We start from the raw sequence: 14,912 nt of genomic DNA, 5'->3' as shown, positions 1-14,912 counted from the left end.
CAAGAGAAACCCGTACCAGAAGGTTGGGAAAGGCATCGATGCCGTTCATCTGGTCGGTTTTTTTATTATAACTCCACCACTAAATGTAGTGGGAGTGGCCAGGGCAGGTGACAATGCGGCAGATTATGGAACTCGCGCAGAGCATAAAGGACAAACTGGATTACTGGAATGCCGGAATAGAAAAAATGAACGAAAAGTTGGATGCGAATACACAGCAAATGAGGGAAGAAACGAAAAAGCTGCGGGGTGAGACGCAGAACATGGGCCGATGCCTGCAGGCGGGCAGGAAGGCCGTGAGCAGGGAACTTAAAATGGCGACTCCACGTGTCGGAACAAACGAGCTGGAAGGGGGTGCAACGGCTGACAGGCCCGCGGTGGAGGCGGGTAAGGAAAAAGTAATTCGGGAGACAAGAGACGAGGTGAAAGTAATTGCGAGGGAGAGAAAAGAACAATTAATACGGAAAGCAAGGATGAGGTACGCGGAGATCGTGAAAGAGCAAGGAGTGAAAAACAGGGAAGGACGGGAGCGACTTAAAGAGAAAGCAAGGTTGACCTACATAAAGATAAGGGAAAGACGCCAGAAAGAAGCAGAGACCAATAAACACGATGAAGACGGGGTAAGTGACGGGCACACACACACGGAGGTAGTGGAGGACATTGGGGTTGAGCTCGCGGAGCGTGCAGGGACCCGGTGCGAGCACCTGGATGGCCTCCTCCAGGAACGAGGGGAGGGAGTATGCCCCCTTGAGGTGAGTCACGACCAGGTGAGTTCGGTCGTGCTTTGCGAGGTTGAGAGGAGGAGTGCTGTGGACGGGTGCACGGAGAGCTTGGGGGGTATAGAGGCCCCGGAGACCCTTGTGGGGACACGAATCCCCAGTGTGGTTGTCCCTGTGTGTGTGGTGCAAGGTGTGAGTGCGGCACCGTGTGTGGAAGCGACCCCGTGTGTGGAAGCGACCCCGTGTGTGAGTGGTGTGGTGGCGATGGTGCCAGAGTGCGTGCTTCCCAGCACGCCGGGTGTGGATGGGGCACCGTGTGTGAGTGAGGCCGTGTGTGTGAGTGAAACGGCCAGTATGAGTGAGGCACCACGTGTGAGTGGTGTGGTGGAGATGGTGCCGGAGTACGTGCTTCCCAGCACGCCGTGTGGATGAGGCAGGGAGTGTGAGTGAGGCACCGCGGGTTAGTGCCCCCGCGTGTGTGGGTGAGGCACCGTGTGTGGAAGAGACCGCGTGTGTGAGTGTCGCCGTGTGTATGAGTGAGGTACCGCGGGTGAGTGCCCCCGCGTGTGTGGATGAGGCACGGAGTGTGAGTGAGGCTCCGCGGGTGAGTGCCCCGCGTGTGTGAGTGAGGCACGGTGTGTGGATGAGGCACCGCGGGTGAGTGTCCCCGCATGCGTGAGTGAACGGCCGTGTGCAAGGTCGCTGTGTGCAAGGGAGACCGTGTGTGTGAGAGAGCGGTATGAGAGGGAGATGTCGGTTGGCATGCGGGAGCACGCAGCCGCGTCTCCCCGTGTGAATGTGATGGTGTGGACTGTGTGCGTCGTAACACGCAGGTATGCGTGTGTGGAATGGAGACGGAGACGGCGACAGAGGAGAGAAAGCCGGGTAGCGGCTGTAGCTGTTTCGAGGACCGTGCCGGGTTCACCCAGCAGTGAGCACGCGGTTCGTGCTGTGCAACGCACGAGACCACCACGTGCTCGCTTGCGAGAGTGAAGTCCCGGTCCGGAAACGCACGCGGTGGATTTGCCGATCCCGCGGACGGACAAAGTTTAGGCAGGTAAACGGATTTGGACCGGACGGGTTCTCCACGCGATCGTGTGTGTTAAGCTCCAACGGGCAAAGCACATGTGTTCGCGTGGGGCTTGTTTTTTTTATGCGCACGGTGACGTCATGGCTGCACGTGGGGTTGGAATCCGGCAGGAGGGGTATCTCTGCCGGATGGTCCCGTCCAAGGAGGGACGAGGAACACGTGCAGCTGCATGACGTCACGGGCAGGTGCAAAGTGCGCGAGCTCTGAGTTGCCGCGCAGGTGCTGCGCATGGGAAAAAAAAAAGAAAAAGCAAGCCTCACTTTCGGGTGTACAGGATTCCTGGGCAAGGGGTGAAAGACCCCCTTACCTGGGCACAGGATGAAAACTAGTTAGGGGGAAGGGTTAGCTTAGTTAGACCGACTTCATGGGGCAGGGGGTAAGTCCTCATGGAGTCCGTGGAATGGATTAGATAGAGGGATTGTAGCGAGATTTAGGTTGGGAAATAAAATGAATTTTTGAGTTAGGAGACAGAGACAGACTGGTGAGTGTGTAGAGGGGACGTAGTTTAGCTACGTAGTGTTAAAAGGAACGTGCTGTAGTTTAAGGGACGACGTGGGAGCACGAGTTAGTTAGGGGATGCAGTTAGAAGGATGGCAGAGTTCAGCGGTGAGTGTGTTGAAGAGTTGGTGAGTTGTGAGGCATGTGCTTGGTGAGTGAGTGAGGCCAGCGGGTCTGTGTGTGTGGAGTGAATGGGGAATGCATGGTGCGATGAGTGATTGGGGGGAGGAGTGACTCCCACCCAAGGGACCCCGGGGTCAGAGTAAAGTGAGTTAGCTGGGTTAGTCAAATTGAAAATGGAGGTCGTTTTGTTGTTGGTGAGGAAGTAGGCTCGAGACCCATTTGGAGGGGTGCAGGAGCCCTGTTGACGGGCTTGGGAGCGTGGCTGCGAAAGGTGAGTATCGCTGAGTGGGTACCCCGGGCACCAGGCTAGTCGGCCGCGGTAGGCCATGGGCCCATGGGGGGCCGGGATAGAGTAGTGGGCACGGGTGCGCCTGCTTGGTGCGGGGGGCCGGGGCGCCATTAGCCGCGTGGGCAGTTGTGGGCACGGGTGACCCTCGGAAAGGGGCCCGGGAGGCCGGCCTGCCACGTGTGCGTTTCAGGGGAGGTGCCATGGGGGGCACTCCCCGGTGTTAGGGAGCTGGTAGGCTCGGAGGCAGTGTAGTGCCCGGGGGTGCCATAGCGGGAGATTCGGCAGAGGGTCGTGCCTGCCAAAGGGAGCCACGTGTCCCAGCCAGGAGACCGTGTGAGGGCACGGAGAGAAAATTGGGGGGCGAGGCCCGAAATTGTGAGGACACCAACACAGGCGACGGGAATCTGGGTTGTTAGAACCAATAGTTTAAGTGAGAGGCGCTTGTTGAAAGCCCCGGGGTAGTTTAACAGTTAAATGGTTAGGGTAGATTAGGAGATGTACCCCTCCGCACCATCCATCCCCTCGCTGTCGTTGTGGGCCGCTGGACCCACTTTGGTTATAGATCGCTGAACTCTGGGGAGGCCATCCTGAGGCTTCGTTGGGCCTCAACACAGGACGTTAGCTCTCCCTTATTCCCCTCCGGGAAGGGAACGTAGGGGTTGGGAGTAGGCTAGGTGACAGGATAGGTTAGCCGAACAAAGACGATAAAGGGGGTTAGGGGACGATTTATAGTGGGGAAGTAAAAAAATAAAAACAACAAAAAAAATAAGTTGGGGCTAAATTGGGGTTTGACAAATTAAGGGAGTGGGTATGTACAGTGACAGGCAAAGGCGATAGGTTGGGAGGGAGACAGGTAGGTAGGTCCGAGCCCGCCTTCCAAGTGGCCAGCACCACCGCACTCCCTCCACCAACCTCCATTGAACGGCAAAGGCTGGCCAACTTCATCGGCTGGCCGTGTTTTGCTTCAAGGCGGAGGCCGGCCAAGTTCATCGGCAGCTGTGTGCTGCAAGGCCTGTGCCGGCCAGTTCATCTGCTGGCTGTTTTTCTTCGAGGCCTGTGCCGGCCAGTTCATCTGCTGGCTGTTTTTCTTCGAGGCCTGTGCCGGCCAGTTCATCTGCGGGCTGTGTTTGCCTGCAGCGGCCTTCTTCTGCGGGCTGTGTTTGCCTGCTGCCTTTGCCATGCCATGCCCACTGCCCACATTCACCAGCCCCGTTCAATTTTTGCTTTGCCCCCCCCTGTTCATTTCCATGTGCGCCAGGATCCGCAAGGCAACAGTTTGCAAGCTGCAAGAACTGCCCTGTTGGCAGCTACAACACGGGCCTGCAGTGGCGGCCCGTGCACCGTGTTTGCGTTCATGCATCCATTCGTTGTGCTCATTGCGTGTGCCACTTGAGCTGGCACGGAGACTGCGTTGTGCAGCCCAAGCACCGTTGTGGTTCACTTAGTTCAGTTCAAAGGGAAGGCCTTGACTGCGTGTGAGCAGCCAGCCACGTTCCTGTCACCTGCATTGTTTGAGTCAGAGACTGCATGTGGGCAGCCTGGCTCCCTGCTAACTGCTTTCTTTTGCAGAGTTCGATGATCCTGGGCCATGGTTTAGTGTAAAAATTTGTAAGTTAAGGTTAAGATGTACTGTACATATGAGTGCGCCCCCGGCATGTCTGTCTAGCGCCGGCAATTTTATTTAAGTCGTCCGTGTGAGTGAGTTTGTTTAGATAGTTACGCAGCCCTCAGGTTATTTATTTTGGGGACACGAATACCATGAATGTCGCACTCAGGGATCCGTAGGCAAAATGTACTAGGGCGAAACGACACATGATGGCACACGAAATTTGACGACTCGGGACGAGTCTGTAAAAAGGGAAGGGGGTAGTGTTGTGGTTACCAGATTCGCAAACCACCATTCAGGTCCCTTAGGTGAGGTATCTCGGTAAGTACATGTGTAGTTAGGCCCAAACCCGTTGTCTAGTGGGAATACATGTCATTTATGCGAGCTGCGACTCTTCAGGATAGCCGTTTTTCTTTTACTATCTTTATTTTGGACCAACCGCCATGATCACAACCACAACATCAACCACCAACCACAACGCCGCTTCACCACAACCGCCACGACCTTCCCGTCACACCTCGCAACGGTAGCATCGCCACCGTTCTTGCCCCGCTGTGGGTACCGGTGTTGGACTCATGCAGAACGCGCGTCGAACAGCGTGTACAAAATCACGGATTTTGTGCTTCAAAACGGATCAAAACGACACACGCCCACTTTTGCCGTCCATTCGGTGAGCGAGGGCGATTTGGCCCCGCCTCCAGAACGATCGATATATGCAAATTTGTGGATCAAAAGCCTTCACGCCCACTTTTTCTCGGGCCAATGGGGGAGCGAGGTGAAAGGTCAAAGGGAGGGGTCAAAGGCGAAGTTACGGGGGGATAAAAAGGACGGTGTTCGTCAGTCAAAAGAGAGTCGCAAAGGAGAACGAGAAGGAGTCGAGAACGAGAAGGAGTCGGAACGGAGGGGACGAGTGTGGAAGACTGGAGCCCGGCCTGCAGTGGCTGGAGAAGCTGAAGAGAGTCAGACGAGGGGTGCTCGCGTCGGTGCCAGGAGCTGCACGCCCGAGGGAGGCCGGCACCGCGACCTGGCCGCGGTGGAGACGCACACCAGGGATAATAAAGATCCTCTATACCCCGAGCATCAGCAACCCCCTCCTGTTTCCCCCCCCCGCTGAGATAGTGCGACCAAGGGGGCCCCGTTCCCACCCCCTACCAGGCACTGTCCACGAGGCCCGCGGGTTGCGGGGCCATCGCCGCTCCGCGTCTCATCACCAGACGGGTAGGCCCGACCCGGTCTCGGCCTCAGGCCCGCCTCATTCTTGAGGGTATTTCTTTTCCTTGGTTTTGGGTATGTGTTGTCGGCGCCGTCTGTGAAGTAGAATTGTATAAGTGTTGCCATGTGCTCGGTAGTCGGTATTAGCTCTGCACTGTGTTTTCACTTTTATGTTTGCTTTTTGTGTAAATGGAATTGTGTTTTCTTTTTTTTGTGTGCATTTGGTGGAATTGTATTTGTGTGCTTCCCGTGTGCCGCGAATAAATGTGCTTTATTGTTGAACTGTTCTCCCCCTTCGCTTCGTCTTTTCCCCCATTGAACCCTCATCTTGCTTCACGTAAAGGGTTGGTAGTGGGCTGAATACGCCCGATAATTAATCGAACCGTCGAGGTCGACGATAACACCGCTCGGTTATTCTGATAGTACGGAACGGGTCGCTTAAGTGGCCCGTGTCCGAAGTCGACCTGCGGCGAGGTGCGATCGCCCGGTCTACCCTCCGCGTGGGTACTTAGGTAGTTCGAATTTGGCGAGCAACCCTATCCCACGCGGGGGCTGATTGGCTCGATCGCGGTGAGACCGAAAGGTCCACCCGTGACTGGTTCCCGGCGTTAGTCCGAGAGGGTCACGACTGGATTGTCCGTCCGGTGGGCGACGTGCCGCGATTCGAGTTACGTGGCCGTTCGCACGCCGGCGGGCGCGAAAACCGCAACAATATATTGGTATAGATTCCTGATACACAAATTAGCGTGTCCTCTCATTACCTCTGCCACCAAAGGTGAGGGAGGTTATTTTTTCACCCATTTCTGTCTGTTTGTTTGCTTAATTGTTTGTTTGTGTGCAGGATCTCAAAACGTTATGGAAGGATACAGATGAAATTTTGTGGACAGGTTGGGTGTGTGACAAGGATGAACTGATTAGATTTTGGTGAAGATCCAGATCCAGATCCAGATCTGAAATTTTTTAAGTGATTTTTCACCATTGAGAGATAAGGCTAAACCGATATGTAACACAATATCTCAAAAAGTTGTGGATGGATTCAGATTAAACTGGGTGGACAGGTTGGGTGTGTAGCAAGGCCGAATTGATTCGATTTTAGTGAAGATCCAAATCCGGTCTAGATACGAGAATTATTTAATTTTTAAAGTTGTTAGTAATAAGTTGCTTATCTTTGTAATAAACACCCTTATAATTGTAAGCGATATCTTTCTGCCTGTTTCCTCTTCTCCACGTCCCACCACAGAGTTCGGTTTTTCTTGAATGATCATTGGGGAACGGTAACCGTAAGTTAAAATAACTGAACACAGTGAGAGACCTTTTCAGAAATCCGAGGAAGTATACATAAGACCTCCAGCATCGACGCAAACACCCCAGTGAGCTGCAGACATTACAACATATATCCCAACTCATTTATTCCTCACTTCTCCCATCAATAGAACTCCCTTTCAGAGGCTGTTCTAGCTCACTATTCCCTTCAGAGCTTCAAGCAAGCAGTGCACCACCATGTCTTGCCATCACCAATTCTGTCCCATGAGCTTTATAACCCCCATTTACCTTTTCTAACTTAACCAGCTTACTTTCTCATTTCAGCGTTTGCTCCCCTCCTGCCTCTCCTCCTTTCCTGTATGTTTGTTCAACTATTAATCCAAGGTTGCTCTCTCCCTCTCTCTCTTTGACACAAATACGTCAATGGATATGCCTCCACCCATGTCAGCGGTTTACCAACTGTTACGTTTTATCTCAATTAAAGGTCGCATTAAAAATTAAAGATCACATGAGAGAGAGGGCACGAGAGACAAAACATCAGATGCTTCTAACTATGGTTATGGTCTGCAAAATGATTTTCAAATGGTACAAGAGCTTTGATCTTTTGAACTCAAAATGTAATCAGCTCATATTACAGTCTATACTTGTGCCAAGTTTGGTTGAAATCACATATGTGGTTCATAAGTTATCATGGTAATAAAGACTTATAATTAAAGGACACATCATCTTCTGGATCTATCGAACCCAAAATCAAATCAGGTCACCTTTGTATTCTAGTCCATACTTCTGCCAAGTTTGGGTAAAATCCCCTCAATGCTTTAAGTTATTGTGGTAACAAACAAAAAAAATGAAACCAATAAAAGGCTGCACAGACGGCCGGACGGACAGCTACCACACGCACAACCCAAAAACATAATGCCTCTGGCCCTCAGTTGCAGAGGCATAAAAACACTTATTGCTGTGCCTACCTGCCGTTGACACCTGCAGATTGGAAGGTCATGGCATAAGGTGTTGCCCAGTCACCCAGCTGTGAAAGCCAAACCTCAACATCCTGTGTGGACCAAGCATCCACTGGTTTGTGAACCAGTAGCTCGTCTTCACCATCTCCCCATCGCCAATGAAAAACCAACAACACAACCTGCAATTTGGAAAAAGAAAAAAATGGGTTGGCCCGGTGGTGTTCCCATCTGAACTATTACCATCTCCATGCAGGTGCCCGTTTTAGCAGAACTGACCGAGGCTACCCAACAACAACAACTATTATGTTCATGCATTCATAGCTTTAAGACACAGTGTCTCTTTAAACAGCAACATGGCAAGGAAGGAGCTAATAAAATGTGAAAAATCAATTTGAAGCAAGATGAACCAATATCATCACTCCATATTTTGAGGAGAATCTCTTATGTTTGTTCAAAAGTTGTATTTCTATGCATTCCTGAACCGCTGGGCAGAATGAGTTGAAACTTCTGATTGTACTCAGGGTGTGGATGGGAGGGTTTTAGATGGTAAAAATAAATTAATAATCCCAAAGGTTCAGGGTGGGGAGAGCACACCAATTCTATGTAAATATGTATGGTGTAGTGGCGTATGAAATATAGGTGTAAAGGATCCCTATAAATATAGGTGTAAATGTAAATGAAACCCTGTTTACTGAACCACAATAAAAGCCACAACATGAAGTACACTCGAATACACTCTTCACCATAAAAACCAAACACATGATCGTTGATGATGCGATTAATTTCTGGTCCCTCATGGCATACCGATGAGGGGTAAACCTCTGACAGATAAATACTGCACTGAATAAATACATATCTGTTTCATTGTGACCTCGTCACGCATTGCTGCATAGTGGCGAATATTTTCACATTGGGATCCAAAGTGGAAGTAGGAATCTTAATACCGGGCATGTCCATCTCTGGCAACAATTACTGCATTGAATCATCATCATGTTGACCTCATGAACACTCATATCTGAGCCTGGGAAATGGCATTACACACCCAAATCAGCTCAATGAGGGTCTGTGACTGTCTTGGTGAGGTTCAAACACAACGATCATTGATATCCCAGAGATGCTCAATTAGATTTAAATCTGGCAAGATGGCAGGCCAGGGTGTCATGACATTAACGTTGGCATCGACAAGAACATTCCTTCTTCGAATGACCCTGTGAGCCAGAGCATTATCATGCATAAAGATAATTCCTGGACCATGTTGTTCAAGGGTAGGCAACGAATGTTACTGTAAGATCTTATGAATGTATTGATCTGGAATCAGATTTCCAAGGATATGGATGAAGTTGGTGCAAAAGGTTTCAGCAATACCATCATGACACCTCCGCATCCAAAATTGTGGCTCTCTGGACTTAGACTGGGGCAAATCGGTGATTGCGTCCTCCGTAGGCCTGTACAAGGCTATCATGCCTTTCAAGAAGAAATCTGTATTAGTCACTGAACATAAAACTTGCCCATTCCCTTCATGTCCGTCAGACATGCTATGTTGACCACTGCAAGTGTGCCTGGATGTGTCACGGTGCAAGTTTTGGATGCTGAACAGGAAGACAAGCACGAATCCCAGCATCACAGAGACGACTTGAGGCGCTTTTGACACTGCGGATTCCAGGGAGTTTGTTCGCTGTACACCGGGCAGTTTTAAACCGATTCCGCAGATGGGTCATGCAAATGTATCGGTCTGAAGCAGGAGTAGTTTCCTGGGACATTCACATCTTGGCACAACTCTTGTTTATTCAGTGACTTGATAATGTCGTCTGACATCATAAAAGGTTCCTCTCCTCACATTGAATAGCCTTGCAACATGACTAATGAAAGATCTTGCTTGATGGTGTCCAATGATTTCATTGCTTCCATTTTCTGAGAGAAGCACCATTGTAATGGGTTGTTTTAGAATGTAATCAGTGTTTTGGATGATGCACATGCTGGTGTCTCAGAAAGACTGTCTCAAGTTTACTCAGAATGCCTTGTGTCACCTCTAAAAACCTAAGGGTGCAAGACTTGCACGTGCAGAACAATTATTGCACGAGGCAATAACGATACGTGGAAATTTGCAATCAGGCGTTCTGCACATCCCTCATGCCAAAAAGGCACTTGCGATGAATGCTGGAACCTTCAACCATTATATTAACTTGAGTGTATTCGTAGAAAACAATCCTGCGCAGTCTTGAGAAGGACTTGGTGTGAGCGAACTTTTGTTTTTTCAGGGTTATTTTTTTCTTTAATCCAACATGGCAGCAAAACCATGTGACCAATGACGTCATCTTTATCATTATAAATTCCTGTAGGAGGAGGCGCACCGATGGTCAAAATTTCGTGTCAATCGGACCAACAATTGCAGAGAAATTTTTTCCATACTGACCGGATCAAGCGTTGCACTTGTCAAATTATGACATCATAATGAAAATAGGATGACATCAACACATCTTATTCCCCATGGGGAGTATTTGACAATGAGCCATGTGTAAATAATTTTCAATGGAGTGGTTTCAGAGATATAGAGGTACAAAGTTTTTCGGTTTTTCCAAGATGGCGCCTGTACCACATGACCTATGATGTCATAATTAAGACTAAAAAAATTATACAGGAGGAGGCGCACATATTTGAAAAATTTCGTATCCGTCATACTAACAGTTGATGAGAAAACTAGATGGTATTCTAGATGGAAAAAAAAAACGAGATGGTATTCATACAATACTCCTTCCCATATTTCCACAGGGCACTCAAGGTCCACCAGCAACCCCCTTCTGATTAAATTTCCAAAATCAAGAATCACTGCTCATCTTCACTCCTTCATTCCTCTTTTTTCCCCACGTCTAGAACAAACTCCAACACTCTCTTCAATCCCACTCTTCCATCCAGGTCTTCAAAACAGCTGTTAATCACCATCTCTTATCTTCCCCCATCCAAAATCTTGATCTTTTCTTCCCTCGCTAATCCACCCCAAACCCACCTCTTTCATATTCCCTGCTTTCCTTCCTGAAAGTCCCTGTGGTGTTCATCTTGTTTACCCCATGTATCTCGCCCCATCCCTTTCCCTTCCACAGATCCCCTAATATCTCTGTTCCCCACTGTTTTGTGCTTCCCTCTCCTGCCCCTCCTGTCTTTGAGTTTGATTTATATCACTATTGGAGTAAACAGAGGCAAGTTAAGAAAATAACTCGGCAAGCCAAAAGAGTATGACAAGGACATGGCCAAGAATATTAAATATAATAGCAAGGCTTTCTTTAAGTATATCCTGGGAAAAGAACAGGTTAGGACCAGTGTGGGCCCATTGAGGAATAGCACCGTGAGAGTGGTTCGTGAGGAAAGGGAGATGGCAGGCTTATTAAACAGGTATTTTGCTTCAACTTTTACACAAGAACAGTCAGGAGAATTTACCAATACCTGAGAGTATCTATCAAGGATGTGAGAAAGGGCTTTTACAGAAGATCGAGGTTGGAGTGGAGGAAGTAAAGGAACAGCTAGGTAATCTAAGAGTCAATAAGGCTCCGGGGCCAGATAATATGACGTATTGACGGAGGTGGCTGAGCAGGTAAGTGAGATGTTAACGGATATTTTCAATAGTTCACTGGAATCACGACAGGTACTGGAGGATTGGAGAGTAGCAAATGTAACACCATTATTTAAGAAAGGATCCAGAGAATAATCGGTAAACGATAGACCTGTTAGTTTGACTTCAGTTGTGGGGAAGGTGTTGGAGACATTAATTAAGGACCAGATGAGGAACCATTTAAATAAATACAAACTAATTAAAGGTAGTCAGCATGGGTTTACCAAAGGTAGTTCCTGTCTAACAAATCTTTTATTGTTCTATGAAGCAGGGTCTGGGTGGATGATGGAAAGGCAGTGTCTGGGTGGATGATGGAAAGGCAGTGGACATAGTACGTCTAGACTTTAAGATGGCATTTAATAAGATACACTGGAGTTTGTTAGCCAAAGTGAGGGCTTGTGGAGTGGCTGGTCAGGTAGCTAATTGGATTGCAAACTGGCTTCGTGATAGGAAGCAAAGAGTGGCTGTAAGTGGGAGGATATCTTGCTGGGAGGATGTAAGCAGTGGGGTACCTCAGGGATCAGGACTCGGACCATTACTTTTAATTATTTATATCAACGATTTGGATTGTGTGGTAAAGAGTAAGCTTTCCAAATTTACAGATGACACAAAGCTTGGAGGTGAGGTGGATAGCAGAGGGAGTGGTGATCAGATTCAGGAAAGTAATGATACTTGTATGGATTGAGCAAAAGAATGGCAGATGAAATTTAACCTGAACAAGTGTAAGGTGTTGGGGATGGGAAAGAATAATGAAAATAGAGATTACAGGATGCAAGGGGTAATTTTGGAGCGTCTCACACAAGAGAAGGATCTGGGGGTGGTAATAGATACGGGAAGTAAAGCAGGCAGCACAATGCCAGGCAGCTATAGGTAAAGCAAAGAGGGTTTTAAGTTGTATTCGGAGGGGGATCATTTATAAATCAAAAGAGGTGGTGTTATCATTGTACAGGAATTGAGTGAGGCCACATCTAGAATATTGTGTGCAGTTTTGATCACCACAACTCAGGAAGGACATATATGCCATGGAGAGGGTTCAGCGCAGGGCTACTAGATTGATTCCGGGCCTAGCTGGACTCAGCTATGAGGAGAGGCTGAAGGAGACAGGGCTTTATACACTAGAAAGGAAGCGGTTATGAGGAGATATGATAGAGATGTTTAAGGTAATGAAAGGTATAGATAAAATAAGTGAAGATGAATTATTCAACAGAGTAGACAGTGATAGGACCAGGGGCCATAGCCTGAGAGTAAAGAAGGAGAGTTAAGATGGTAGTAAGGCAGGGGACTTACTCAGAGAGTAGTTAATACATGGAACTGTCTCCCTGGAAAGGTAGTGGCGGCAGAAACAGTAGATAAGTTTAAATTGGAACAAGTCTGAAGACGACGATGGTTCACGAGCGGTATTTGACGATGTAGATTGTTTCAGAAGTTAAGGATGAGACAATGTGATAATGTTTGACCAAGTTATAAAAATGATCAACATGATGTGGTACGAGTGACAGGTTATTCGCTGCAAAATGGCGAAAACCCAGTTTTGTTCAACAACTTTCAAAATTTGGCCTTTGCATAACCTTTAAAGGTCACAAAACAATGTTGTGGACATTAAAATAAGGAAACAGGATACGTGCTATAGGTTATTGGAGTTAGTTCGTCGAAGAAGGTCGAAAACCCGGTTTGATTCCCACAACTTTGAAAATTTGACCTTTGTGAATGTTAAAGGTCAAAGGTCAAGGATTATGACCTTTGGTGCAAAACTTCCTCTGGAACATTCCAGGAACAATATAACGTCATATCGGCTATATGGCATTTCGCACTCCTCGGATTATCCATACTTTGATGAAATCAGCGTAAAAACAAACTTGAAGGGGGCGCCACGGGCAAGGTGTTCGAGATAGAGCAAAATGGTTTCAAGACTTTAGGTGGGGAATGACCTCAAGATTATGCATAAAAAATTTTTGTCATCCTAGCTCTCAAAGTTTGGGCGGTCGTATGATTTTTATGTCAAAATTCGCAATTTTCTAAGTTCGTGACCTTGTGACCTTGACCTTGGGACGAAAATGAAAAATCGAGCTCCGTGGGGCTATGCTGGTGCCATTGGGCTAACCAAATACCGAAACCACTGTCAGATTCGACAAACCCCCTTGGAGAAGATGCAAATTGAAATTGGCTACCCCCTAAAAACACGTTTTTTGGGCATGGCTCCACCCATAATGGGCGCACCACGCCCATTCTCAGGAAAACACAACTCAATCATGATATAAACCTCCCACCAAAACTTTATCAGGATCGGATCAAAACCCACGGAGCTATGCTCGGGACAGACAGACAGACAGACACACACCAATAATGAATATAGTGGTCACTTATTTTTTTCATGAAAATATTTTTTCATAAACCAATTGGATACATACATGGAAGTTATGGAGATAGAGGGGTGTAGGGATGTTGATTGGACTTTTAGGTAGTTTGAGCATTGATGGGTGATTGGGTGCATGTGTACGGAGTGCTGTTGGTAGGGGTCTCGTCAAGGAGTGTTGTGTGGTTGATGTGTGTATTTAACCAAGCCCATTCCCCCTCCGCTGAGAAAAAAAAAAAATTAAAATTTTTTAACATATAAATAAATACATTAAGAAATTAATAAATAAATACAAAAACCCATAAAAACACTTTTTTTTTTAATTTGCATTTTCTTCTTTTGATCTTGTGTTGATGTCACGCAGGCATGATGGGCTGAATGGCCTCCACCTGTCTGATTTCCTTGTATTTCCCTTTGTTATACATTCTGTGCTAGCACTAAAATGAGCCTCTACATTGTTGACAATAACAAAAAAAAGCGATGTGGAATGCCATTTTCTTTATAGAACTGAAAACCAATAGTCCACCCACCGCAACACACGTAAGACCCGTCAGCACTCCTGAGAAAAAGCTGCCAGGCGGCCGGGCACCAAACAGCCTTGCACGAACTCGGGAGGATGGACCGGATCTCGTCGGCAGCTGACCTTGGGATTCAAATGCAGCCAAGACCTTGATGGTGTGATTGTTAGAACCAACGTCTGCACGCCGGGCCTCAAGTTCATTGTGGCACAGCTTCTCTATGGCCGACCTGAAGAGAAACAAGGAGCAGGTCGTACCAATATACTACATATAAAATAGAGGTAAAGCAAATGAAAATTCCTTTACCATTTAGCCGAATGAAAAATCTTCACAAGGCCAATCATTCCCCAAAACAGGATTTTATACGTGTATGGATTGCTACGGTCGTTACCCGTGGATAACTCCAGAGGAACGGCGAGTCTTTAAAAACCACAATCGTCATTTATACCGTTAACCTCGAGCCAGCTTCAGGTCCAAAACTGTGTTACTGTTACCGGTGAGGTTAGCGTTATGAACGAGTATCATGCCAACAGTCACGTGACAGATCTTAATCGGTTGGTCGAGCGGAACCAAGTCACGTGCTGCGTTGTTATCTATTGTCAAATCTTGAGATTAACGAATCACCAATTGCCACATGCTGCCGGCGGGACAGACAGAACGTGTCAAGACACAAATGAGTTC

General features: G+C 47.8%; 1 protein-coding gene across 3 annotated transcripts in view; it reads right to left on the bottom strand.

Annotated features, from left to right (window-relative positions):
• Window positions 1-14,912, bottom strand: part of BFAR (bifunctional apoptosis regulator) — a 48,504-nt gene that overhangs the window by 23,894 nt on the left and 9,698 nt on the right. For all 3 annotated transcript variants that reach the window (XM_085892081.1, XM_085892082.1, XM_085892080.1), the window contains exons 3-4: window positions 14,244-14,460; window positions 7,766-7,935 (exon numbers count right to left, since the gene is read on the bottom strand). In XM_085892081.1, coding sequence (XP_085748207.1) covers window positions 7,766-7,935; window positions 14,244-14,460 — 387 coding nt within the window. The remainder of the gene's footprint in view (window positions 1-7,765; window positions 7,936-14,243; window positions 14,461-14,912) is intronic.

The sequence above is a fragment of the Eptatretus burgeri genome, chromosome 8, assembly GCF_056783735.1.
Source record: "Eptatretus burgeri isolate ZD-2024b chromosome 8, Ebu_testis_v1, whole genome shotgun sequence".
Lineage (NCBI taxonomy): Eukaryota > Metazoa > Chordata > Myxini > Myxiniformes > Myxinidae > Eptatretus > Eptatretus burgeri.
This window is presented reverse-complemented; position numbering and strand designations above follow the sequence as displayed.